Raw genomic sequence first — 27,172 nt, 5'->3', positions numbered from 1 at the left:
CTAAAGTTAAAAGTGTCTGTATTTTACCAAAACATTTTGGTACATAATTAAAGTAATTATTTAAATAAATCTTAAACATATCCCTGCTGGATTGACCTCAAAGGAAAGACTTGTTCAGCTTCTTGAGTACTGCTTCGCTCCACAGCAAAAAAACACAAATAAAGCTGCTGGTATCAGCAGCTAGTTTCAGCCTCCTATTTGCTGCCTTAATCACTGTATTTCTTTTTGACAGTCTCATTTCTCCCAAGAATTAAAGCCAGAGTTATAAGGCATCAAAGTTTTTATTTCATTATTCATTAGGAAAAGACTCAGTTATATACATAAACATTATTTCAAGTTCTTTGATGGTTGAACTGTAAGTTCTGACAAAATAATAAGATAATTATGAGATATTCTACGAATTAAGAAAAACTTGCAGGACTAAAAGGTGTACAAAACATTCACCATATGCAACATGACACCAAATGTTCTAGAAGATTTTAATTCTTTTACATTAAAATGTGAAAAGTAGCATTCAAACTGCAAATTTGCAACCATAAAAACCATTAAAGGAAAAACTGGCTCTCACAAAGGAGGTTTCTGAGTGTACACAAATCAGAATTTATCACGTACAGATTTAGCTGAACCATCCAATATAAAAAAGATAAAAAGAAATTAAAATATAAAGGAATATTCACAGTATATTTGAGGTAAAAATCCCAGGAAGGACTGTGGTATTTATGTACAATTTATCAAATATGTTAAGGCTTTTTAAGAAGTTTAATAAATAATTTAATATCCTAAAATGTCAGTAAAATTAGCATTAAAAACACAATCATGTCTTCACAGGTCAGTTGAAGGAGTTGGTCACTTTCTGCAGAGCTGCTGCGCTCACATTTAGGGAATGGTCATTTGGGAAAAATTCCCTCATAAGGAATGACAAGAGCATCTGTAATGAAGGATAAGGAAACAATACCGAGATGAGATTTGTAAATTATATCCAAAAGAAAAAGGTATAAATCGCTGAAACTAATGTTCAGGTACTCACATAAACAAGTGTTTTGTTCTCTTCTCGCTCCTGGAAGAGATTAAAAACAGACTCCATGTCCGTCTTCTTCAGGACAAGATAGTTTGAATCTACAGAGAGAAAACAGAAAATACATGTTTGAGGTGGATTCAGAGGAAAATTCAATATTTTCTACAAGAAAAGGCGCCCCATACATCTGGCGTTGATAAGACTGTGAGCTCTCTCCCTGGTCTCGCTCTTCTCCTCGTCAGATCGAGGAGGAGACGGCGCTGCAGGCTGACTGTCTGGCCACTGTTTCTCTCGCAGCCTGTCAATGTATGCAGCCATCTGCTGTTCTGTTGGGTTCATCTTGTTCAGGAAAGAGTTCACTTTTCTGAAGGGGGATACAAAACAACCATCGTTCATTCTCAGACAAGGATGCAGAGACTACAAAAGTCTGTTAAGGGGGAAATTTACTTACTTTTTCAAAATGGGCATAACAGGTTTCAAAATAGCATCAAATATGTTGATGAGGATGGAGTTTCCTGTTGAGACAGATGAGAGGAAACAATTTGTGTCCGACAAAACAGAAGCATATCTGCATTTCTGCTTTTTTAAAACCATAAAACACAAAAAAGCAGACAAAGAAACATCAGAGCAATCTGACCAGTGTTCATTTTGTCGACTAAAGCTATGACATTAGATTTAAATAACCATTTTCTTTTCTTGAGGAAGATGCCTTTAAGACCAGCTAAAACTTATCTTTGCTGATAAAAACTGACAAAAATTAAGTTTAATCTTTAATAAGGCGACTAAAATGTTAAGTGCTGGACTGTTGGACATTCAATATCTATGATATTTCTTCACCTAGTAAATAATCTACCAAAAGACAAGGAGAGAGCATTCAAGGTATGTCAGTATTTTCTTCAGTGTATTTTAAAATAAATTAAGTATTGATAATGCGTTAATATGAGAGTTTTTAAAAGTACTTTCATTTTAGAACATGGCTTATTAAATTAGTTCTATGAAAATGATTATTTTTGCCTAAAAGCAGTGACCTAAATGTACAGACATTTAATTGACTAAAACCAGACCAGTGTTCATTTTGAAGACTAAAACTATGACAACTATGTTCACCGACTACCTTTTTTTTTCACAAGGAAGACTAGACTAATGTCGTATTTGCATGGGACTAGTATTACCTTGGGACCACTGGTGATTTGTCTGTAATTTGCAGGGTAGAAATTCCAGGGCAAACTACCGACCATATTTAAGCACACACAGAGGTCCACAGCTAATTCCATGCAAATCGGCATCTCTGTGATTTAGGATGGTAATTATGTTAAACGGCCTGTGTGGCTTATCGTGCACCTTTTTGTGATGGAAAAACATTTTACAGGCGGCGTAGGAGATTGTTAAAGTTTTGACGTGTATACTTCATAAATAGTGCTTCTCTTACAGTAATTTTCAGCTTACTTGTAAAAATGGCTTTATTTTACTCATCTAAACTGCTGTCCACATGTGCTTTCATGCTCTGCTGCTCTCTTCATTTACACAGTGACTCTGCTCTGCTTCCTACAGCTTCTTTTCACAAGTGCCCGATCTTACATCAGTCTTATTTAACCGACATTTCATGCATAACACAATATACGATTGGAAATGTGTTGCTCAACATTCAGTGGTTAGGCTAACACAGCTGATCCATATGAGGGCTGTAGCAGATGTGTATCAATCCCAAATTTATAGAGTGCAGAATAACATCAGCAGAATAAACTGCATAAAACAGCTACAAGTAACAGGAGAGGTTCATGTTTAACATCTCCTTTTCTCATATATTAATGGGAGGGATGCTCGACTTGCTCGCTCTTCTTCTGTCTGATCAGCTGCAGATATGCACAGATGAGTAGCACAACCTTGATGTCAAATGAAGTTAGGAGAGATTGTTCACTAGTTTACTAGTCATGGACAGGTTGCTACAGATACAAAATCGTTAAATATTTATAGGAGGGGAAAAAAACCCTCTTAATTGCATGTTGTCTATAAGAAATGTCATTTAACAGTAAGTATAGGACACATTGCGGAAATGTCGCCTGCAGAACATGATGTGCACAACACTGCATTTTTCCTATAAATTCTAGAGCTAAAATTTCACTCTGCATTTTCACTGCTTCAGCTATTGACCTCTGTGTGTGCTTGAATATAGGTAGGATGGCATTGCACCATTGTACATGTCGGATTTGGTGAACCTTTATGTACCTACACGTTTTGCATTCCAAGGAGAGTGGGCTTATGAGTGTCCAAAGGTGCGTAAAAAGACAGTTGGTGAGCGGGCTTTTCCGTTCCATGCACCAACATAGTGGAACACTCTACCTGTAAGCATCCTCCATTGATGTATTCAAAGCAAAGCTGAGGACCGACTTGTTTGAGTCTTAAATTGTTTTTCTGTTTTTATTGATGTCCTTTATATTGTTTCAGCATGTTTCTATATGTCTGTTGATTCTTTAATGTTTTTATTGTCAAGTGTTTTTATTATTACTCTTTTACTCTCTATGTACAGCACTGATTGAAAGCACTTTATTCATAAATTCAGTTATTATGCTGCATCCTTCGTCTGTAAATTTGAACAGATTAGACTTTTCTTATGCCTTGAAAATGCACCGCAACAAATACTGACATCAGAGGGTAATTCACAAATAATCAGAGGTCTGCAGGTAATTCTAGTCCTGTGTGAACAGCACTTTTGACTGATTTTGAAATAACTGTCAAAATAAACACTGAACTTGATTTTTTAATTTTTGTTTTCCTTGTCTTATACTAGACTAAAACTAAAGTAAAAATGACTGCAATGTGACCAAAACTGAACATTTTTATTTTAAGACTAAAGAATAATTTAAATTTCAAATAGCTGCCAAAATTAACACTGAATCAGACTTCACACTTGATAACATGTTGTGTAGAATCTGTTTTTTTTTTTTAATTTAAGAGCTTCTTTCTGAGAAAAAGCCACATGGATGCTCTAGTGTGTTCTCCAGAAAATTGCAAGCTCTTTTTTAAAAGTCAGAATGATTTGTCTGTTGTAGTTTGTGATCACAACATCTAGAGTTTCCTCCTCTTGGATGAATGCTTATCAGCTGGCCCGCTGACCCAAAGCTTTTAAAAATTCCCCTCCTCACACCCAGCATGCTGTTATCTGCTGGGGGCTACACACCCTCTGCCCAAAGGTTAACAACGAAAAAAAGCTTCAAGGTGGAGGGAAATGCAAAAGCAAAGATAGAGGGCAGGGTCAATGCAAACCTTCTAATGAAAGAGGGCGTTTTCTATTAGAAATCGTAAACATCTTATTCTTGGCTTACCCTCTGTGGGGAATTTGTTGGCTGAATAGATAAGTTGACTTGACCTGACATGTTAATGCTCAGCTATTTTGGCTTTCTTAGGGATCTTTCAGTCATTGTTAAGAATACGTCCATTTAAGCCAGTTTTTTATAAATCATCAAATAAGCCACTGGGTTAAGTAAGAGAACCACTGGCTTAAGTATTACTGTTTTCTTGAGGAGCCTTTTCCTTTGTATTTTAGATATCCTATGTGCACAATAATCTATTTACACAAATAAACAATCACATTGTTGTCAATCTTCAGGATTCATTTTTCATTCTGTTGTTTATGAGCTGTCAAAGCCTGGCAGACGCCCTTTAATCTACCATGGAAAAGACTGACATAAACAACCCGTAATTTAAAATAAGTTGAAATTATTTCCTACTATACAGCTGTGATATCCTCATAAAGCAGGCTAAAGTTTTCCCTGTAAAGGATCGGCTTTGTGAGGAAAGTTTCAGGTCTCTACAGGCGGACTTTCTTCTGGGACTGAGACGAGCTAAAACAACATGCTGTCTAAATTTGAGTGTGGATGCATTCATCAATCTTTAGCTGCAGCATGCTTTAAAAATGTTGGCAGTCATGTACAACAGATTTACAGCTAATACCAAACCACTGGTATAATCCAGAGGCTGTTAATGCTGTGAACAATACCCTCTCAAGTGTAAACACTGAACAAACCAGAGATTTCTTTCAGCAGATCAAATATGGCTTTGGTTGCCTCCAGCTGCTCCCAGTTCACTTGGCTCTTTGGACACTGCGAGTCCTCCCCCCTCGGTAAAGTGCCCTGATCCTTCCCTTTAGCCTTGCTGGCTCCAACAGACATCTTGAAACATATTTTTTCCTTTTTATTTGACTTTATGCTGAAATGAAGCCACGACGGGCCATCTGTGCTGTCTCCCTGCAGGACTCCGTTCTGGCTGCAGTGTGGTGTTGAGTCCGAGTCAGGCGGGTCATCATCTCCTATGCTTTTTGTTGAGACCAGAGACTCCTGTGACCTGGACCTGGTCAGTCCTTTGAAAATCATCTTAAAGTGAGAGGTTAAAGGGTTATCAGAGTCTTCAGATTTGTCCTGAGAAGAGTTTTCAGTCACAGAGGGTGGCTCAGTTTCCGTTTTCGCATCCTCAGACGGCTCGGCGGGGGAATCAAACTGGGAGATAACAATAGCAGGGATAGTAGCAGTGGGAGCATCATGGCTTTTTCCTGCAGAGGTACCAGAGAGGTTGTCTAAAGGTAGAGCTGTGGATTCATGATGTGAAGGCGGAGACGAGATTCCCTTTGAAGCTTCTGTCTGAGGGCTCGAGCTCTACAAAGGAAACACAACAATCAGGTTATGACAGATGACCGTTGGCTGCTGGTGTCTGTGGGACAAAGAGACAAACAACAGAAAGTCTTATCCTTTTATCAGTTTGTTCATTTAAGGAAGAACAATGTGAAAATGTTCTATAACATCTCTCACAACTTCGCCAAGATGACTGATGAGAAACTTTTCACACTTTAAACGGAAAGACTTTGAAGAAACAGGTCGTACAGATTTGTTCAGACCTTCATCGAGGACCACTGTACTAAAGATGCATTATGGGAGATGTTGTAACCAGGTTTTTTTGGGCTCTCAGCTCTAAGGTTTTTTTTTAAAGTTAGGTTGTATAAGGCACTTGGTAATAGTACTTACATTAGCCACAGACATTTCAGTCTGCATTACACTTCAAATATCAAAGCACTCAAGGGCTCATTCCATGTAATTTAGTTAACTTTATATCAAAACAGGCCAAAATTCAAAATCCACTTGGCCATCTGCACTCTAAACTTATCTCTAAAGGCATACAGTGCATTTTCAAACCGAATATATGACTGTTATGATGGAAAGTCAGCTCACACTGTGCAACTGAATCGTTTACAGTGCATGATTCATGTGCTCACACTGTAGTCGTGCATGGTCTGAGTGCTTGCACTGTACAAATGAATTTGGGGAGGACTGTTCAAAATGTCAATGGACTTTCCTTTGAAAAAGCCTCACATCCTAAAGTTGAAGTTGTATAGTCATATCGTATCTCTCTCTATATATCGCTATATTCCTCTCCCACACACACATAAAACAGGATCATCAGCAAGCATATGTAGGGGTTAAATAATAAAAATCAGTGGGAGGTCTGTGGGTAGGCCTAATTCCTGCTTATTTCCTTTATTATAAGGAAGCAAATCAAAGAGGAATTTCAAACATGCCAGAAACCTTTCTAACCAGTCGGGAGCAGCTGGTCGGGCTATGGTAGGCCGGCTTAAGGCAGAGCCCAGCCACCCTCAGAGGAAACTCATTTCAGCTGCTTGTATCCGTGGTCTCATTATTTCTGTCATAAAGCTCATGACCACAGGTGAGGGCTGGTACACAGACTGACCAGTAAATTGAAAGTTTTGCCATCAAGCTCAGCCCTCTCTCCATCACCACAGTACAGAGCAAAGTGAAGCTGCTCCAATACGCCTGTCTACCCTCATTAATGAACAAGACCCCAGATCATATCCTCAGTAGATGGTGTACATGACAAGCAATATAAATACTCATCAGTTACAGAGAGGAATACTAAAGATCAAATCGTATATTCTACAGCTGAGACAGCACATTAATGCATAGGCCTATAGGGTTAGTAAGAGCAGATTCACTCATATGTAGCACTGTAGAGTCTAGTGTCTTTGCTGGTATCTCAGCACGCTCTCTTCAAAGGGGTAACACAAATCTCTTTTAGCTAATACGATGACTATTACCAAGTAATTTATACTATGCAACTTAAAAAAACATGAAATATCCCTTTAAAGCTTAAAAATCTGTATTTGTACTAATGGCCTTTGTCATTTCCATAAATTCATTGCAAGAAATTAAACAAAAGTTATTTCTAAGCTTCCGGAAATGTAGGTCAGACCACAACCAGTTCTATCAAGGCAATAAACACTAGCTACAAGTAAAGACTCACTTAAAAACTAAACTGTCCTGCTGCAATTTTCATTTTATAAGAAGCTTATGCAATTTTAAAAAAAACTTACATGCCTAAAGTAACCAATTAGCACCAATTAACTTCATCAATTTTGCATAAAAAGCAGTAAAAATAAGTTTCAACCTCTTTAAAACCCTTTGATGGTTTTAATTGTGCCTGCTTGGCTGCTGTTGCAGGATGCAGCACGTGTGGTTTTTACTAAACTTCCTAATTTTCGCTGATCTATACTCGCGCCCCCTTTGGGACAAAAGGGTGGTCAAGTAAGCTAGGGTCATCATGGAGCAACAGGACCACGTCCTAGCTGCGAACTTTCAGCTTATGCCTTCAGGAAGGCACTTTAAAGCTCCACTTAGGAAAACTAATCGTTATTCCAGATCTTTTATCCCCTCTGCCATTAGACTTTTAAATTTAGACCAGTCACTGTGGGAATGAACCCTTGATTTCTTATTTAACTATATTTTAACTGTTACATTATTGTCCATTTTCTTTATGCATGGCAGTTGTATTTGTGCATACTTGGGAGACACAGAGAATACCTGCATGTTATCTCTGACACTGTTATTGTTGAGTGTTACTGTTGAGTGTATTGTTGAGTGTTGGCTGCTGCATGTGCACTGTGTATTGCTGTCAAACTGAATTGCCTTCGGGATAAATGAAGTTGTTTTGAATTGAATTGAATACCCAGAAAGCAGAATTAAAGTACTTTAAACTTACGTTACAGCCGGGGGTGCACGTTTAACAGTTTTACTTTAAAGAAGACTATACTGCGCAGCCCGTGCCAGTTTCTATGTGTCAGTATGTACAGTATGTGCACGTTGGTCGTTTTCTTAAATTAGCTCGACATCAGATAATCTGTCATCACTTTTTAAGCATCATCACACACAGAGAGTAGTGCTGCTGGTGGGAATGGGCACAGACTCTCAAGGCATTTTTATTAACGTGCACTTTTTATGCAGCACCGTCTTCATGATGGTAATTAAAGCAATACTGTGGCTATTTTCTAATACCGCTGTATACAGTATTACTGCCCATTCCTAGACCCAAGACTTCAGTCATTAGAACATACTTAAAGTTTTAGGACTGAGCATGAACAAAGAAAAAGGCTTCAGCTTGTCCTGCCTAAAACTCTACAAACTTATTTGTACATACAGCCAATATAAATTGGTTGTAAATATTGGCAGAAGTTTTCGAGCAAATACCAAAATTATGCCAATAATATCTTGCATCCATACCTTATACCCATTCACAGTTGTTTGTTTAATAATATAATTCCATGTAAACACATCAGTAAATGATCCAAGTGGCCTTCAATTGACAGGCCAATAAACAGTCAATGCAAATAATAATAAATCAAATTATTCAATGTCAATAAAACTGCCCTTTTGCTCAAGAAAACAACATGGGAGTTCCAACACTGATACTGTTTAGTAAGCAATAAACACCAGTATGCTTTTTGGATATTCTGTCCCATAGCCCAACATGCAAAATCCCATCAACCAGGAAGCTCACTGAATGACATTAGCATGGAAACCGTTGTTCAATAACATTCAAATTTTGCACTTCAGATTGTGACGGATTTAATAGCCTGAGGATTAAACTTCAAGGCACTTCGCTCTTGGTAAGTAGTATTTCCAGATTGTATGCATAATGCATGCAAAGTACATAGTTTGTATGTGCAGCTGCAGTGAGGAAAACCGTAAAAGATAAATGTAAAAGTTATGGTATGCACAGTGTAAGGGCAGAAAACCAAAGTAGGTCAAAATTGAACCAGCATATGTACAGTGTTAAGGATTTTTTACACCAAGCAGACTTTTTCATTATACTTTTCACCACAGTTTCACCACAGACAAGTACAATCATACTTTGAAGAGAAAAAAGCAGAAGTGAAACTTTACCTCTTCCTCCTCTTGACCAGGTGTCAGGAAGTAAGCCAGGCCGCTGAGCAGGCCCCACACCCCTCCATAATGTTCCTCTTCATTCAGCAGTTTATCAAGAGGGCAGAGGAACTGAAAAACCGGCTGAGTGTGGCCGATAACAGAGTCAGATACTAGTTCCTGAAAAAGAGAACACAAACTGTTCAGTTATTTAAAAAAAAAAAAGTCTTAAGTTTCCATCTGTGCTTTTTTTATTGCAGACTTTCACCTGTAAGAAGTGCTCCACTGACACTCTGGCTTCTTCTTTGACCGCCTCATTGATCTCCGTCTCCTCCAGCACCAGGATGGAGGGCAGGATAGTAGAGTCCTGAAAAATAAAGGTTCTGGGTTATGACAAGAGAGCTTCAAGATTATTTAGACCAACCCATCGTTTCTGGCATCTGGAAAACATTTTATACCCAATTTGATTCAAATTAAATTTCGTGGTTCACATAAGTTGAATTCCAGATGTATGAGATAAAGGTTGTGGTTTGTTTACACAACAATGCTCCCCTCATCCATCCGACTCATGCTGAACTGGCAATAAGCACCACTCTTCACTGAGGACATAACAAAAACACAGACCAACAGAAGATTTTGGAGTAATAACTGTTTGTTCAGCTTCGAGAAATATGATTCAAAAAACATCTCAGTCAAAACTTCTGCTCGCTTCTACTTTCACAGTGTTTTTGCATTGCACTAGTGTCACATTTCCAGCCAACCAGGAAGAATTATTTATGAGACCAAACAATAAAAATACAGGTATTGTTTTAAGATCAGATTCAGAATAAAACTGAAATCTTTGCTTGACCTTCAGAGGCAGAGAAAGGCTCAAACAGGGGATATAATGACTCACCCAGTTGTTTTATAGTAAACAGAGTTTGCCACTTTGAGGTTACCACCCACTTATATCGTCTTGGAAAGTTATAAAGGTCACATATGCAAAATACACTTTAAATATGTGCCAGCAAATAACATATCAGTATACTAGTATTTGTATTGTAAATACTATTTATACATTTTAAGGTGACGTTTTATATCCCATATTTTGTATTTATTTTTTATACACTACTTTTATTTGTCCTCTATTTCTATTGTGTTGTCGCCAATGGCCTGCTTTGTCTTATCACTTTTTGCTGCTGTAAATTTTGGAATTCCTCCTTGTGGGACCAATAAAGGATTATTTTATCTGTTTTTTCTTTTTCGAGCATTTACAGCAAAATCCCTGGTGGTGGCTGAAACATTTCAGCTGCATGTTTCTAGGACTGCCATGTCACTCAGTTTGATGCTGCTATACTGATTGGTGGAATATAAATGAGGGAAACAAGTCTTTTGTTTTGATTTTCAGGCAGGAAAATTACACTATCCAAGAGTCCAAAGGGAAAACTGACACAGAAAACTGTAGATTTTACCAGGATAAGTACATGTTTATCATGCATAATAATTTCCTGTAATAGCTCAGCAGTTGATTTCTGTAAAAATGGCTCAAGTATTAATTAATTCCTGATAAAACTGTTGCAATCATCATCGTTTTGCAGTTGATTTGACATTTGTAGGGATTTGAAGACAAAAGATACCCTTGAAACTACAAAACCTTTACTTCTCCTCTCATTCTCTGAATTAAATCATTATTTGGGGCCCAGATGGGGAGCTTTCAGGGACCTGATATGGCCCCTGAGGCACTAGTTGATGACCAGGGGCCTTTACACCTTAACTTTACACACATCATATTCATTGCAACAGGCTGCTGGTCTTAAACTGGGTAATTTTTACTAGTAATGTGCACATCTTGAAAGTGCAATTTTACACCTAGTTGCTGGTTCATCATTGGGTATATCTAGCTTTAGTACTGCAATCTAATGCAGCAAACCTGTAGTTAATGTTAAAATTCATGGGAGGATCTTATGTTTACTTTTATTCAAACAGTTTTTAAAAGTTGTTTTGATGGATGCAGGTTAACTGTGATGCATTATTTAAAAGGTGTTTCTTCCACACTACCCTGGTTGGTATAAATGGAATGCAAAAACACCAAACACCTGAATGACACAAAATAGGACTCCAAAATTTCAACATTTTCTGATGCATTTTAAACACATTCAAACTAAGAAAGACGACTTTTCATCTGCTTTTTACCTGCCATCTGTTGCGGAAGTAGATCATATCCATGTAGGTTTTCTTTATATCCCATTGCAGGTTCTCAGGACTGTCCTTCTCCTCCAGGTGAACCGTGAAGTTCAGCGCCTCATCCTGCCAGTCAGCCTGCAACAAAGTCCAGTACCCCTTAAATCCACGGCTCAAACATTAACATACCATCCAAGGACAAGCTTTTACAGAGCCTCAGACAGATAACAAGCCTGCAGGACATTCCACACCGTCATGATATTTATAACTCACATGAGGGATGCTGACAGCCCAGCGGCCCACACGCCACATCTCGTAGGACAGCTTGAATTCCATCATGTCTTCCTGGACGCTCGTCAGGTAATTCTCCAGATCGCTGTCCTCCTAAAAGAAAAAAAAAACACCAATCTATGTGTCACACTATGTCATGTTTCACACGTTGTCTTCTTCAGTTTATTGTGTTATGAGGCGCAGATTCACCCTGTCAGATTCCTGCTGGCTGTAGACGGACCCCTCTCTGCTGCTGACATCATCCTCTGACACATTGCCTTGGATCGCCATGATCCTCATCACCAGTTCTTGTTCCATCTTCTTCATCTTCTTCTTCTTCGCTTTCTTGGACTTCACCTTGTCCACAAACTTTGACCATCCTTCTTTTAACTTGTTGCCTGAAGATTACATACAAGGATAAAAACTTTGAGAGTATGTTTTTTATTAGTATGGCTTTGTTTTCTTCTACATATCCTGAAAACATTTAAGATGACTTTACTTTTTGACAGTCTGAAATTTGTATAAGGGATGGACATTTACAGGAGTGTGAATGCAAACATTAGCTCATGAACAAGTCACTGACTACATCAAACGCAAACATCCTGAACCTATCCTATTTACTACAGCCTTACTATCTACGAGTCCATGTTAACAGGCATTTTGTCAACACCTTACAAATCAACCCTTAATTCTGCTGCTCTTTCTTCAAACATCTTTCCTGCTTTTGTAGCTGTCATTCTGATCATGACTTTTACTCTGCCATCAGCTCACATAAGCCTTCTTCTCCCACAAAACTTAATGTACCAGGTATCCACTATCTCTGGTCCCCATTTTGGTTATTTTCAGACTTATCTTCTCCTCTCTGGTATCATCATAACACATAGTGCCTTCGGGGAAAGTAAATATGATGTGAGACTACCTGCTGTCCATCTCTGCTCTGCTGTTCTGTGCACTTAAAGCAAATATAGTCCGACATCAAATCAGTACTGCTATGAAATGCAAGTTTAACGACATATCTTGCACTGTACATTATCATCGTCTTTTCTGACAAAGTACTTCCACACTAGAGATTTGTATCTTTCAGTCCGTCATGATTCTGTTAGATTCCAATTCTGGGGGTCATGATTCAATTCAGAATCAATTTTTAAATTAAACTAATTCCTGATTCACAACACATTCCCTGTTCCTTGTAGAGATGTGATTATTTCAGCTTCTGGCCCTTCTGTGCATTAAGGAGCTGTAAACCATTATTCAACATAAAAAAGCTATCAATTTTTTGCCTATATATTATGTACCATTTTTTATCAGCTGAACTCAATGATATCAATACAGAGGAAAACCTAAAATAAAGATGTCAATGTGTTTAAATTCCAAAATAATTCAATCTGAATAAAATCTGTGGTCTCAACCCTCTAAGCCAGTGTTCATCAACTGGAAGCTTCCCATCCAGCCCCCAGAGGATCATTAAATTCAGACAATTTGAGAGGGCAAAATATTGTTTCACTTTCTTTCTTAAACTTTAAAGAAAAACCTTCAACCTAGCAACTTATCAGACATGAAGCACACTAGTACCTCTGTCATTTGGCATGGCAAACACAGGCTTATTATTGTTATCTTGGTTGAGTTTTTTTGCATCAATTTTCAACAAAAGGCTCTTTTAGAGTGCAACCCCCCTCCCCAGAATCTGCACAGATCCATTTCCTGTCTGTGTTTTTGGCTAATCAAGGCACAGCATATTAGCATCAAACTCAGTGATAGCCTCTATGGGCTCTAGAAATACGTAGCGAAAATATCTCAATCGCCCCCTTGTGGCTGGCTGCAGTATAGGCAACAGGAACTGGTCTCACTAGTAAAGGCTTAAATTTCCATTGATTTTGTAAGGAAAAATTTTAACACCTATGTGTTAAATAAACAAAAAAAAATTATTTCAGTTTATTTCAATGTCTGGCCCCACAGCATCATTCAGAAAAAGCTGACCCTAGTGAAAATGAAGTTGACGACCCCTGCTCTAAGCCCTGAGCTATTTTTAACCATGGTGTCTCATTTGGACATTCTGTCTTAAAAAGCTTTAAATCATCAACCCCGTGGTGCACAGTCAAGCTCTGAACATCCTTTTATAAGGACAACCTGGGACTAAGAAAATGTGTGCTGCAGTAATGTCACTTGAACTCTTAAAAAGTTATGGGACTATAAAGCCAAAAGGAAAAAACAAACAGAAATTAAAACTCAGGTTTTTATGTATTACACAAAGTAGGCAATAATGACTAAGGTGGTTTTGCACAAACAACAATTGACTGGCGACCAGTCCATGGTGTACCCCACCTTGATAGCCTCCAGCCCCCCCCAGTGACCCCAAATGGGACAAGTGGTATAGAAAATGGTAGGATGGATATTCTCCCATCTCTGTGACACCAAAAATTAAAAAAAAATCATTCTGTGACAAGAACTCTACAAAATATTTACATTTTTTTTATTAAAAAAAAAAACACTCGTGCTTTTAGTAGCTTGAGTCGTTATTCAGAGCAGGGTCTGTCTGCAGTGGCACAGAGGGCCACATCACAGCGCCTGTCTCTTTCTCTCTATTATGAGCCATTCAGGCTCTCTCCTCCAGCTTCAAAGTGATGCACATGATCTGTTCTACAAGTATGATGTGATGACAGTCCAGCCTGCCATTGGTTGTCATAGCCCGGTCAAAATGGGTTATGGGATGGGGCACAGGTGACCTAGTGGTTTAATGTGCCCCGTGTACGTAGTCGGCCTAGGTTTTGATCCAGCCTGTGGCACTTTCCCAAAAATAAATCTTAAAGAAAAACAAAAAAAAAAAAAGAAAAGAAAATGGACTGTGGGGTACAAACAGACAATATGGTCGATGATCGAAAAATGTATTATAAAATGGATAAAAAGATGTTCAGTAGTGTAGTTACCGGTGTGGTGTGGATTTAATCTCTAAAGACCTCGCAAGTTATACAGTTCCATGCTTGCTAGAAAAGTTTCTGTAAGAGCTACAAAGGCATGGATAGCGTCCTTAGAACGGCACAATGGAGGACTTTCAGGGAAAAAAAGAGGCTAAAATTCATGCTTCAGAAGTTATCCATCTTTGAATGATGTGTATCTTCTTGTTGTGTATGACAACGCCAGTCTCAGAGGGTTTTTAGGCAAAACAAGTATTTATAAGAAACTTGTCAGTGAAAATATCATAAATCTAAAGCCTAAAGGAGAGTAGATGTTATGATTTTAACAAGTGACCGTGTTAACAGGTGACTTTTCAGCTCAAAGTGTTGGTGGTTGTAGTTAGAAAATTGTTGGAAAAAACACAAACATTTTCCATGGTCATAAATGTACTTACTAGATTACAAATCTAAACACACTGAGGTAGGCTACATTATTTTAGTTTAGCACATCTAACAAACAGATCAGACTTCCTCTTAACGAAGGATTGTAAAATCCACCATACATCTTAAAACATCTATTATGGGAAAAGGCCAGGTTATTCTTAGCTCCATAGACAGTGTAGGCGGTATGTCAATGTTCAAAAGCTAGTGTTGCTAATGATAACAGTGCAAATGAGCCCCTTGCTGCATCCATACATTAGGCAAGGTGGAGGAAGTGCATGGAGAAAATACCAGCAGCCAGTTTGCTGTGCTCAAATTGTCTGCAGTTGAAAATGCACTTGCGATGTTATAAAGCATGTTTGAAAATATTAATATTTCAAATTCAGAACTGTAAAATTTCGATTTGCAATACAGACAATAATTTTTTTTACAGCACCTCTACTCCAGACACCATTTTTTTCTGGCCAGAGCTGATCTAATGCATGTAACACAAACTGAGTAGCAGAACTGTTGCGTTAAACATATGGAGAGGTTGTAAGCAGTAAAACTGTCCTTGAATAATCATATCAGCAACAATTACTCTCTTATGCATATGCAGAAAACATAGTGTTTGTTGGTTATGTTCATAAATGTGCATTTTTAATGAGAATGAAATGTTAAGATTTGAGCCTTGTGTTATTTTAAAGTTTAGTAAGAAAAACAATTCTCTTGCAAAATCATATTAGGCGTGTTAGCAGCACAAACATGATTAGCGATCAAACTGTCAATATTGTTAAAAAAAGGAGATGTAATGGACAAAAAAATGAACATGCAATTCGACAGAAGTACAGATTATACCAGAATCAGTGACACGATCTCTGCAGAAAATACTCATTAATCACATCACAGAGTCCATTATCATTGCAGAATCAATTCTAACTCTCTCGTCAGCTCAGTCAAAGAGTTTGCTTTTGAAAAAGATGAGCTTCACTGGAGGACACTCTGGAAGCTTTTTGGCATTCATCTGTGAATTTGTGTAATTAGCGGTTTGAATGGGTAAACAAAAGAAACAAGGTTATTAAAGAAATGCATACTGATAGATAAATAAATAATAAATGTCAGATAGCTGGGAACATATTGGTACTCATCAATTTGTTGAACAAGATGTTAGGTAAGACCTTGCTGTTCTTCTCTAAATTCCTTGAACTTTTTCATGCATCTCTCAAGGACCTAACATCCACAATAGAAGTGTTCTCTCACTAAAAGCTGAAAACCATGTCTGTGTTTAATGCACTACCTTTGAAAGGTAAAAGTGTCACTTATCTTTGGATCAAATCCAACTTATAAACAGCAAGAAGAGAAAAACACACCTTTTCTTTTGCCCTTGGTTCTGACACTAGTTGAAATCCCAGCTCCCTCCAAGCTCCTAGAAATGAAGAATAAAAAGAAAAACAAACAAGGTCAGCTCCCATTTCAAGCAGAGATGTGGCTTTTATCCGCTTGTTTACTTGAGGCTCAGTACAAGACGGGTGCAACAGATGACGGGCACTCACACTTCACTGCCCTCTCCTTCACCCTCCTGTGAAGTCAGAGAAGTCAGATCAGGGTCTGATTCACACAATTCCTCCACAGAGCCCTTGGGAGTCACGCTGTCGAGCTGGCTCACCACCAGCTGGTTCAGGTTGTCGGGGTCAGACAGCCATGTCACCAACAGACCCAATCCTGTGGGAAAAATGGCAAATATGCTTTAATGACATAAACACACTCTTAAAATATGCACGACCTGCACAACTTGACTTGTGTCAAAACATCTGCTTAAATTATAACAGCCTAAAATATTCAACCATAATATCATTTAATAAAAAAATAACAATTCAGAAGTTTAAAAAGGAGGAGCTTGATATTTTCTACTTTCTAAACTGCTCTTTTGACCCAATTTAGGAACAGCTGCTGCTCAGTGTGGCTCATCATTAAGACTGGAATCTGTTCAAGAAATACAATCTGATTTGTCAGTGATGGATGGTACTGAAAGTACTGAAGGCCTGAAAATAGAGATCTTAAATCTTAAGCCCAGTTCAGAACAAAGAATTGTGACTAAACAAGAAACACAACTGCTTGCAAAAAGCTGCTGTGCAAAATTCTGAAAACCTACCAGTTCACACTGCAACTGGGAAAGACTGTCATTTCCATTCGGGATGCACCAATACCAGAGGTGGGACTCTTAAGGCACCTCATGATTCGATTCGATTACAATTCATAGGGCTACGATTTGATTCTTGATCTAATATTGATGCATTTTTATGCATGTGTTTTTTTTCCTTACATTTCTGTTGTTCTCACTGTCAAACATAATAAAAACATTACATTTGTGTTTAGAAAAAAGAGATAATTGAATTTCCACTATAAACTGGAAATTTACAAATGCACTGAACCAAAGACAGCAGCATCCTTTCTTTGTATATATATCTGAAATTACAAACAAAAAAATGTCCTTTTTCACAGATGAACAACTGGTAATCTAAATCTTGCTGTTACACACTGCGTGTCAGAGTTCCACCTTTTTGTTCCTGCTATTCCACAGTATTAAATGTCAAAATTATTATCGATTATTGGACATTTATTAATCAATTCAGAGTCTTCCACCTCCACATCACAATGCATCTAAGAATCAATTTTTTCTCCCACCTCTAGAAGTCACCATGACAAGACAAATCCAATTACAGTTAATAAAATTAAGATTTTTTTCTGTCTTTGAAAACTTTTGGAAATATTTGAATACCGTAAAAAGGTGACCATTCCTATGTTATACAAATTCAAAATGAGGTCTTAAAGTGATATATAAGTTTTAGAAAGGGATATTTCTGGACAGAAATGCTACGTATTATGTCTGTAAGGCCCAGTCTCTTTACTCGCCTGGTGTTTCTGCACATTTTGGGCAAAAAAACAGGTCTAAATAATGGGCCTCTGGTATAACTGGAATAATACAAGTGCTTGCATCAGTGTAAGAAAGAAGGTTCAGAGCCAGCAGGAGATTCAAGTGTGTGCACGGCCTCTCAGACTCCCCTGTAAGATGATCTGGATAAAGCTTTAAGAAATTTAAACTTCAGTGAGTATCAGGATGGACCGAGAGGACTCACTTGCTTGTGCTGGCTTAAGGGGTCTAGAAAAGTTGAAATTATAAAAAACATTTTTTCTTCCCTCTCTCTTTCTAAATGTTACAGCTGTAGCATATGCTTTAAACAACTTAACACAACCTGATGTGTTTACACAGCTCCACAGGCCAGCACATGCTGGTAGTGCTTATATAAGCCCAGCTCTCTTTCTCTCCCACACAGTGCAGCAGGTTGGCGTTCTGTGGATGGGCTGTCTTACAAAGCAAGATCAATAAGTGATACGGGATTTAATGTGTTGATCTATATCTTTATTTAGAACATATTTTTTGTTTTTCCCACCCTTGCTGTGCACCACTACTGCACAGCAAGGACTATACTGTTTCACATAAAAGCAGGGTAATTTCTAAAAACTGAAGAAACTCTGGACTATTTATATTGGGTTGATGTTAATTTGTGTCCCATCAAGAGAAAGCCCCTTTGTAATCTATCTTAAAGATATTTTTTTATTTTTAAAGTCAGGGTTTTATCAGGTACTTGCTAATACTAGTAATGTAAGTGTTAACAGCTGCAGTTATTTAATGATAAAAATGTCCAGATTTCTCTTTCTCTGTCATTGCAGCCAGAAGCATCTCATTTCTAATTTTCAAAAGTTCATGAATTATGAAGAGCTCTGCAATTGATATAAAATTACAATCATTGTTTTGTTCAATACTGTGATTGATGAAATGACTCTTTTCTAAACTGATGAACAAAGTTACGTTTTACTGCTTTATCTTAAAGGTCACATATTATGCAAAATACACTTTTCCAGGCTTTTCTAGAAAAATATGTGCCCCTGGCTTGTCCACAATCCCCCCACCCCCCAAGAATCTGAAAAATCCATTCTCTGCCCCACTCTCTTTCTCCACCTTTCAGAAAATGTGTGCGGAAACAAGCAGTTCTCAGATTTTCCCTTAATGTTGTCATGTGGAGAGTTAGCACCGCCCCCTGGGTCAGTTGACCCTCCCCACTTGGAAGAAGGTTCCACCCCCCTCTCCTGATCACCTGAGAGGAGAATCAGGATGAGGAGAGCCTTATCCATTAATTTTAGTATATATACTGAAGTCAGATTGTAAAAAGTAGTTTGCTATAGGAATTATACTGGTAACAAGATTTCAGTCTGGGTTGCCCCTTTGAGGAGAGCATGTTGGTGGTACTGGCAAGGAAGATATGCTATCCAGCACTATAGACGGTTACAGCTGCTCTGCACAGTTTTCATGCTTTCATATTTTCCCGGTTTGACTATTGCAATCCCCTTTTTACCTGCTTAAAGAAATCCTCACATAATCGGCCCATTTGTACAAAATGCTGCTACAACTAGGACCAGTAGGACAACTCACATCTCCAATTTTATTTTCCTTAAATTGGCTCCCAATTAACCTCTGAATTCATTTAAAGATCCTTTTTATGTCTATTAAGACCTTCATGGGCAGGTGCCTTATAATATCTTAGACCATGCTCCATTCCCTACATCCCTGGTTGATGGCTCAGGTCTTCTGACCAGGGTCTACTTGTTGTCCCTCGATTTCATTTAAAGACTAAAGGTAACTGTACTTTTTGAATTTGTGTTGCGACACTTTGGAACTCTTTTCCTCTTCAATTACGATCAGCTGCTACAGCAGATGCTTTCAAAAACAATATTTGATTATTTGATACGAGTGGGTATTTTTCAAGGTAAATATAAAATATGGACACCACAGCTTAACTTTACAATGGATCATGATTTTGCTGAACTTCCTAGACCCCCGGTTTGGCTGAGTCCCAGAAAGTTCACCCATTTATCCCCCGCTTATGGATGGCCTTGTCTGCACATGACTATTCTTGAACGTGCATGGCTGTGGGGTCCCAGGTCTCTGGTATCTTTATTTTGGGGTTCGTGGGCTGAAAAGGATGAGAACCACTACCTTAGACAACCTGACTTCAAAAACATTGAAATATCCCTTTAAATAAAGTTAAAAAAAACAACTGTATTCATCGATTTAGAAAACAAAAATGCCACCTCAAACGGGATAAGCGGTATAGAAAATGGATGGATGGATGGAGATGCATACCATCAATCACAGCATTAGGCAAAATAATGATTTCCATTTTTAACTGTACAGCAGAGCTCTTTATAATTCACCAACTGTTGAAAATGAAGTGCTTCTGGCTGCAATGACTAAGAGAAATCTGGACATTTATATCATTATTTAACCACAGCTGTTAAAGTCACTTATTTTAAACAGGACTCAAGCATTATTGTTAAAACATTGTGCTCAGCGAGTGTTCTCCATGATGAGATGTTTTATCTGTTACAAAAAAAAATACGGAATCCTGAAGGGAATTTGGAAATCAGTGTGGAAAGCTCTTTCCTTTTTTGTAGCCCCAAATTCATGTCTTAAGCTCTCTAATGCCACTGACAATAAGGGATTACATACAATTCACACTTGTAAAAAGGAGTCTTGGGAGGCTTAGCACTTATGTAAGAACATATTCCTTCAGAGAGTGAGAGAGAATTTAAGGCTTTCTTACCCTTTATGGCAACGATTTCATTTAAGGCACAGCGGTTGACTTCTTGGCTCCAGAGAGATTTGGGGAAAAGGTTACGTACCAGAGCATCAGAAAACTCTCTGAGGACTGTGATCTCGTCTGCTCTGGACGTGAACAAAAGCTCTCTGAAACAGAAATATAATATTTATATTTATCATTGCATTTTTCTGATGATCCCACTAACAACACCTGTAATCTGATAGCTTCTACAACTCTGGAACACCTTAAAAACAACCATCAGGAGGTCATTTGAGGTATCTTCCTGTAAAAAGCCAGGTGAATTATTGATAGGTGGTAAAAAATATGGCGGATTTTATAGAGTTTAGACACATCACTGAGTGCAAAGAGTAACTGAAGCAGCAAGAATTCTTCTAATAAAGTAAAAGGAGGTGTAAGGTCTCACCTATCAGACTGCTTCGCATTATGCAAGTGCTGGGTCAGAATCCGAATGGAGCCCACTACTGCCTGGCAAACATCAAAGTCTCTGGCTCTTTCAATGATCCGGTCGATTATAAAGTCGACTTCCCTGCTGAGCACCTGGTGCAGAGGCTGGCACTCAAGCGGCTCAGGAACGGCGTACCAAGGCAGGACCAGCTGAGCGTAGGCGCACTCAAACACTGAGAAGAGAAGTCACAAAGGAAATTCACATTAACACCAATCTCCCACGCTCACACAAGCTCCTGAACATCAAACTGGAGAAGTGCAGAGAATTTCAAGCCTGTTCTGATGGATTCCTGGTCAATTTTTTTCGCCTTAAAAGTCAGCAGAAATATCCGTGACAGGATTTTCCTGTGAACATGAGGCTTTATTCACCAGTAGACACACTGAATATGTTTTATTACAGCAATAAAAAAGTAAGCATTTATCAGGTAGAAAGGGATACAAGTGCTTTTAATCAATGGAGCACTATTAATCATATTTATATATGCAAATTAGGGCTGGGCGACACGGATCAAAAATCATCTATTGATATTTTTAAGCTCAATGGTGATATTTGCCATACATCTCAATAATCTATTCCAGAAAATAACAAAAGCAGTCAGCTTTCAGATAAACCAGGTGCAGATATGAAAGCTGATGCATAAGAAAATATTGGTAAGGGAATGGAGAATGTGTAGGCATAAAGGTGTGTGTGTAAGTACACTTATGCACCCGAGATAAATATGAGCATACACTATTGAATGTATATTTGGAAGGTGAAGGTAGATATAAAAACATGTTTGAACTTCACAAAAAAACAAAGATATGCAACATGTAAAGATATGACTGACAAGTGAGTCACATTTGTCAGCCATGCACCAAGGCTCTCGCTGACTTCAGTGTACATTTTGAAAGTAATGCTCTTGCAAAATAATTGCAACTAGTATCTCGGGTCAATCGTTTTAAGCAGCTTTATAAAACAGTCCCGCTCCAGAGTTGTAACAGGGACCATGTCTTTAGCAATATGATAGGCCACAGCTTTGGTAATGTCACTCCACTTTTTACCTTTTTTTGTCATATGGCACTGCACTGCTTGATGACACTTGCAGATATGACTGTCTCAGTGCAGATGGCTGCAGAGGCTTCAAGTTTTACACACTCTTCATATGTAGTGCAATTTGTGCCACTGTTATAAAAGGTGCAAGAAATTTATTCTGCTTGAACCTTTTGTAGCAACATGTTTTCAGCACTTTAAAGAAAATATTGTTCTGCTCCTCGTCTGAAACTTTAAATCCGAGCCACCTCTAAAGTCACCTGACCCACCAGACAGACTGTTTTCATATCCATAGCATAAATATATTTCACAACTCCCATAGAAAGTGTTTGGGAAGGGCAGGACTTTTCAAAAAAATTCTCGGAAGGTGACTGGAGGAACTTTCTGTCAATCAGAGCGATAAGACAAAATGACATCGTACGCATATGCTCCTCTTGAGCTAACAGGTTACTGCTGCTGTAGATTGTTGATGGCAGAGCTTCTTGATGAATTAAATAGATGCCACTGCCGGTAGGAAGACATGCAAAAATGTCTTCTCTGCCAAGACAAGCTTTCAGTTTGGCTTTTTGCTCTTGTTTTGAAAAGAAATGAGGTCCAGTTCCGATTAAATTGCCGCTTTCCTACAGCTACATCAGAGCTAATAGTTACAGTAGCAGCAGCCATTGAATACACCTGCAAACCCCACCAGTAAGGATCGCGAACTCATCGGGAGTAAAGCTAACACATCTTTTCATCATGAAAAGCTCTCAGTGTTACTATATGCCCTTGTTTTAATAAAGTAATGTTTTCCAGTTGTGACAAACCTGCCACTGTGGCTAAATCGGAGCTAATCACTCAGGTACCAGCCATTGTACATTACCACTCAGAGAGGATTAGCAGGATGACGAGCAAGCGGCTGCACGAAGGAAACGCATAATATTTCAATGATACTGATATAATAGATAATGTCTGATACAATATCTCATCTGAAAATATATAGATATATTTAAAGAACTTCATATATTGCCCAATGTTTAAATTGATTGACTTAATGTGTGAATAGGCTGCCTTGTAGATGTTAGTTTTTCCTAGTTTTTATATAACTTTTTAAATAAATCAAGCAGTTCCTTTATAAATGTCTAGGTGATCATAACTGAAGATTTGTACATATCTTAGATGAGCCTTTCTCACTTTACTCCATGTATTTTTGGGTCCTGGCGACATTACACGTTGTTATAGCAACAAAGTGAGAAGTTCAACTTTGATTTTAACAAACTGTTTGCAGCTCATGCATGTGAACACAAGAGGTAAATTTAAGACTGTTGATGGAGCAGTTTTAGGCGCAGTAAGCATATCATTTTGTAGTTCTTTTTCAAAGCCTGGTTTTAAAAACTGCGAAATGTGCAAGAAAGCATGAAATATATGCTGACAGAAGCCCTGCACGACTCTTCTGCTCTCACAGTCGGGGATAAAAACCAGACCTTACTTCCTGTGTAACACATGACAGTCATCTATCTTTTTGAAGGGGTGGGTTTTTTTCATCTTTTCCTCTTTGCTTCACGCCCCTTCCTTGCTTCATGAAACTTGAGCTTCAGCCCCTGATGTGTCTATGCAAAGCTGTCCTTTTCAACTGTGTCAGGTCAAAACAAAGCAGTGGTTTGCAAAGAAAACACCCTGCAGTTATAAGATGAACCTTGATTCTAAACAGCAATATAGGAAATGCCTGCTCAATGGAGTCCACCCTGCAGACAAAAATGTAAAAGCACATTCTCTACAGTGTAAAACTTGTCTCACCTTGCTGTAAAGACCTCTTTACATGTGGATACTCAGACTTGGCTGGTTCTGCTTGCTGCTCACTGCATGGTCCATCAGTCAAATCAGAGAACAACTCTTCCTCTGTTGTTTCCTAAAAAAGAGACTAGCAGTGTTCAGTGGGTTTTCACTGCAGAGTTAAAAATGCACTAAGAAGAGCTGAACTTTAGGCCCCTGTGAGCTATGCAATGAGTGAAAACAAGTTTTTCCAGGCCTCAGGCTTTGAGTTATCACTTCAAAATTTGACACGTTTAAGCCAGCCAAGAGCTGGAGTATTTGTGAAACCTGGCAAACACTTTAGATAACTGACTGATATTTTTGGTTGAAGAATTGACAACTCTATTGTAGCCGACTATGAGCAGATTTATCTTTTTAAAGCATGATCTCAAATTCATCTCAAGCTCGCATAATCATTAGCCAATATAACGTAGTAAAACCTGACTCACTGCTGATAATGCAGCAGCCCTCGTAGTAGATACTCAAGACACAAACATGCAATGCAACAGGTAAATAAAGCCTCTTTAAAGCCTTCGTTACCTGCCGTGGGTTTTCCCCGGTCTCCTCATCAGTTTGGGTGCTGCTCTCTCGCCCATTGCTCCCGAGTAAAAGCGGAGTAGTGAAACAAAAGAGAAAGCAGAGAAAGTACTGCGTTACCGTGCGGCCACAGTCTGAAAAATACCACACCAAGCCGAGCGTTATGGCGATGGAGAGGCGCCATAGATACATCTTCTTTTCTTACAACAACACGCTCCTTTTGTTCGTATCTCTCACTCCGAGGCGATACGTGTTGCTCATACCCGCTCCTTGCTGGTTCTTCCACATCTTTACACTCGACAGAGAAAGACACTGCTACCTCCTGACGCGAAGTCAAACAGCGGAAAAAGCGAACTTTATTGAGCTTGTTGAAAAGGAGCTGTGATTGGCTGCAAGCACTCCGCGCGAGCCTGCTGCTGATTTTGACACAAGGCCATCTACAGGTGACAGCTTTACTAGACAGCATCCAGCTATATCTATTTAAAACAGATGTATGATTAACCAAATCTAGACCAGTGGTCCTCAACTAGAGGGTCGGGACCCAAAAATAAGTCATGGCGTTGTTTCCAGGGCTTGGAAACAGTGGCGTATTTAGTCATTTTGGGGCCCTAGGCCAGTGGTTCCCAACCTGAGGGCCGGGCACCCCTAGGGGGCTGAATCTCAGAACCCTGTATTGTTAGGGCCAATGTAAAATATAGAGAAGAGAATCAAAAAAGTCAAAATTTCTGTGAAAAAAATTACATTTTTGAGAATATATAGTCTTATATTTAATTAAAAAAAAAAAACTCAGAATTTCAGAGTTTAGAAAATGGGAAATTACAAAGTAAAACTTGAAATTTCCCAATTTAAAAGGTCTTAAATTTTGACATTAGAACTTGAAAATTTCAAGTTTTTTATATTGTAAATTTACAACAGTGTAAATTTAAAAATGTACAAGAAACCTAACTGAAAAAAGTGGTTTGATTTTGGACTTTTTTTTTTTTTATCTAAAAAACTCTTAGTTTTGGTTCAAGTACATTTACAAATTTACAGTCAAATTTTTTTTTTCTAGTGAATTTGATTTCTAAACTTGAGAATTTTGAGTTACTATTTATTTTCTGGAGTGACCGTAATAACTTTTATGATAATGGACAGTTTATTCATAGATCTTTTGTCATAAACAAGTGTATGTAGGCCTTTTATGCTGCTAAATTCTTATTTATCAAAGAAATTCCTACTTATAACTTTGTGTAAATGCAAACAAAAAGTACTGGATTTATTTAACTGACAGACACAAAAAAAAAAAAATCTTTATTCAATTTGGGATTTTTTTTTTTTTGTCATACTATAATAACCAAAACCTCCCAAAAAGTGGCAAAATGTGTATTTGATAATATATTAGCATAACATTTACTTGTTAAATAACACAGTTACACTGAGTGACCCGTTTGTTAGGGTTATTTTTTTGTAAATGAAAAAGTAAAAACAACAACAACAACAAAAGATAACCTAATTACACAAAATTTACATTTTATCTTCGTCAGCTAGCTTTTATGTCATTATAACATCACCAAGTATACTTTATATTTTGAATGTGTTTACACCTTAAAACTCCAAATGGCCTGAATGTAAGCCAGTGCAGGAGAAAAGGGCTACGTTAACTATATCTTCACACTTGCTAAAAAAAGAAAAAAAAAATCATATTAATCTTCTGGTTGGGGATAGGGTAAGGGTAAAGGTAAGTGTTAGTATACCAAAAGATATAAGTTAAAACTGGACCACCAAAACCAAACTTAAAGGGGACATATTATGCAAAAATTACTTTTTCAGGCTTTTCTAACACAAATATGTGTCCCTGGCCTGTCCACAACCCCCTCAAGTACCAGAAAAATCCATTCCCTCTCCCCCTCTCTTTCTCCACCTTTCAGAAAGTGTGTGCTGAAACAAGCCGCCCCCCTAAGCACCCAGGTTTGGTTGGCCCTCCCTCACTTCCTCTCAGCTACTAGCTGAGATACTGGATAGCTCAGTGGGTCACCCTGCTGGTTACCCTGCTCCCTGACAGTCTGGGCGATTGATGGTTCAAATCCCAGTCTAAACTTTGGAGGAAAAAAACTGTCTGAAATATTACGAGTGCTGCATCCATTTCCTGATAGGGGTGTGGTCAGGGGCGGAGTCAGATAGCTAATTACCATGCAGAGCCACAGACACAGAAATGGCTCGTTCTGAGAAGGGCTGAAACAGAGGGGTTTTTAGACATAAAAAATCTAATACTGGAATGTTTTTTCAGCAATAAACTTCACAGGCATGGTTAAGGGACATCTGAGAACAATATAAACTTGTCTTAAAAGGGTAAAATATGTCCCCTTTAAAAACAAGTTTAATAAAGTCAACTAAACAGTCTGCTTACAGGAAAAAGCTTGTCCTCTATGAAAACACTCGAACACAGCTAAAAAAGTATGTTTCAGATATCAATTTATTTATAAAATAAAAAAGTTGTAATATGTAATACATTTCTCATAGTGCAGAGTACATAAGCTCTAAAAAGAATATAAAAGTTGGATTTTTTTGTTTGTTTGTTTGTTTTGACTGTAATTTCTCCATCAAGGACCACACCATTAACAAAATGAGCGGTGATGGGAGATGTATGCTGGCAATGGCTTATGGAGAAGCTCAGGGGATCCACCATATCTCTAGGGCATGATGAACTCCCTTAGAGCCCTATAAATAGGGCGAAATAGAGAAATAGGGAGTAAGGG

At 38.2% G+C, this 27,172-nt stretch overlaps 1 protein-coding gene across 1 annotated transcript; it reads right to left on the bottom strand.

The window, feature by feature from the left end:
- Positions 1-262: 262 nt before the first annotated feature.
- si:rp71-46j2.7 lies at positions 263-24,866 on the bottom strand. Its single transcript, XM_041797909.1, has 16 exons — positions 24,441-24,866; positions 23,886-23,997; positions 21,042-21,255; positions 20,621-20,763; positions 16,511-16,679; positions 16,328-16,383; positions 11,857-12,044; positions 11,650-11,760; positions 11,389-11,514; positions 9,485-9,583; positions 9,238-9,396; positions 5,040-5,664; positions 1,467-1,530; positions 1,201-1,379; positions 1,028-1,116; positions 263-928 (listed from the first exon to the last, which is right to left on the bottom strand). Exons 1-16 carry the CDS (start codon positions 24,627-24,629, stop codon positions 830-832), a joined length of 2,622 nt encoding a protein of 873 aa, XP_041653843.1. The 5' UTR covers positions 24,630-24,866; the 3' UTR covers positions 263-829.
- Positions 24,867-27,172: the final 2,306 nt, after the last annotated feature.

This window comes from Cheilinus undulatus, linkage group 10, assembly GCF_018320785.1.
Source record: "Cheilinus undulatus linkage group 10, ASM1832078v1, whole genome shotgun sequence".
NCBI lineage: Eukaryota > Metazoa > Chordata > Actinopteri > Labriformes > Labridae > Cheilinus > Cheilinus undulatus.
This window is presented reverse-complemented; position numbering and strand designations above follow the sequence as displayed.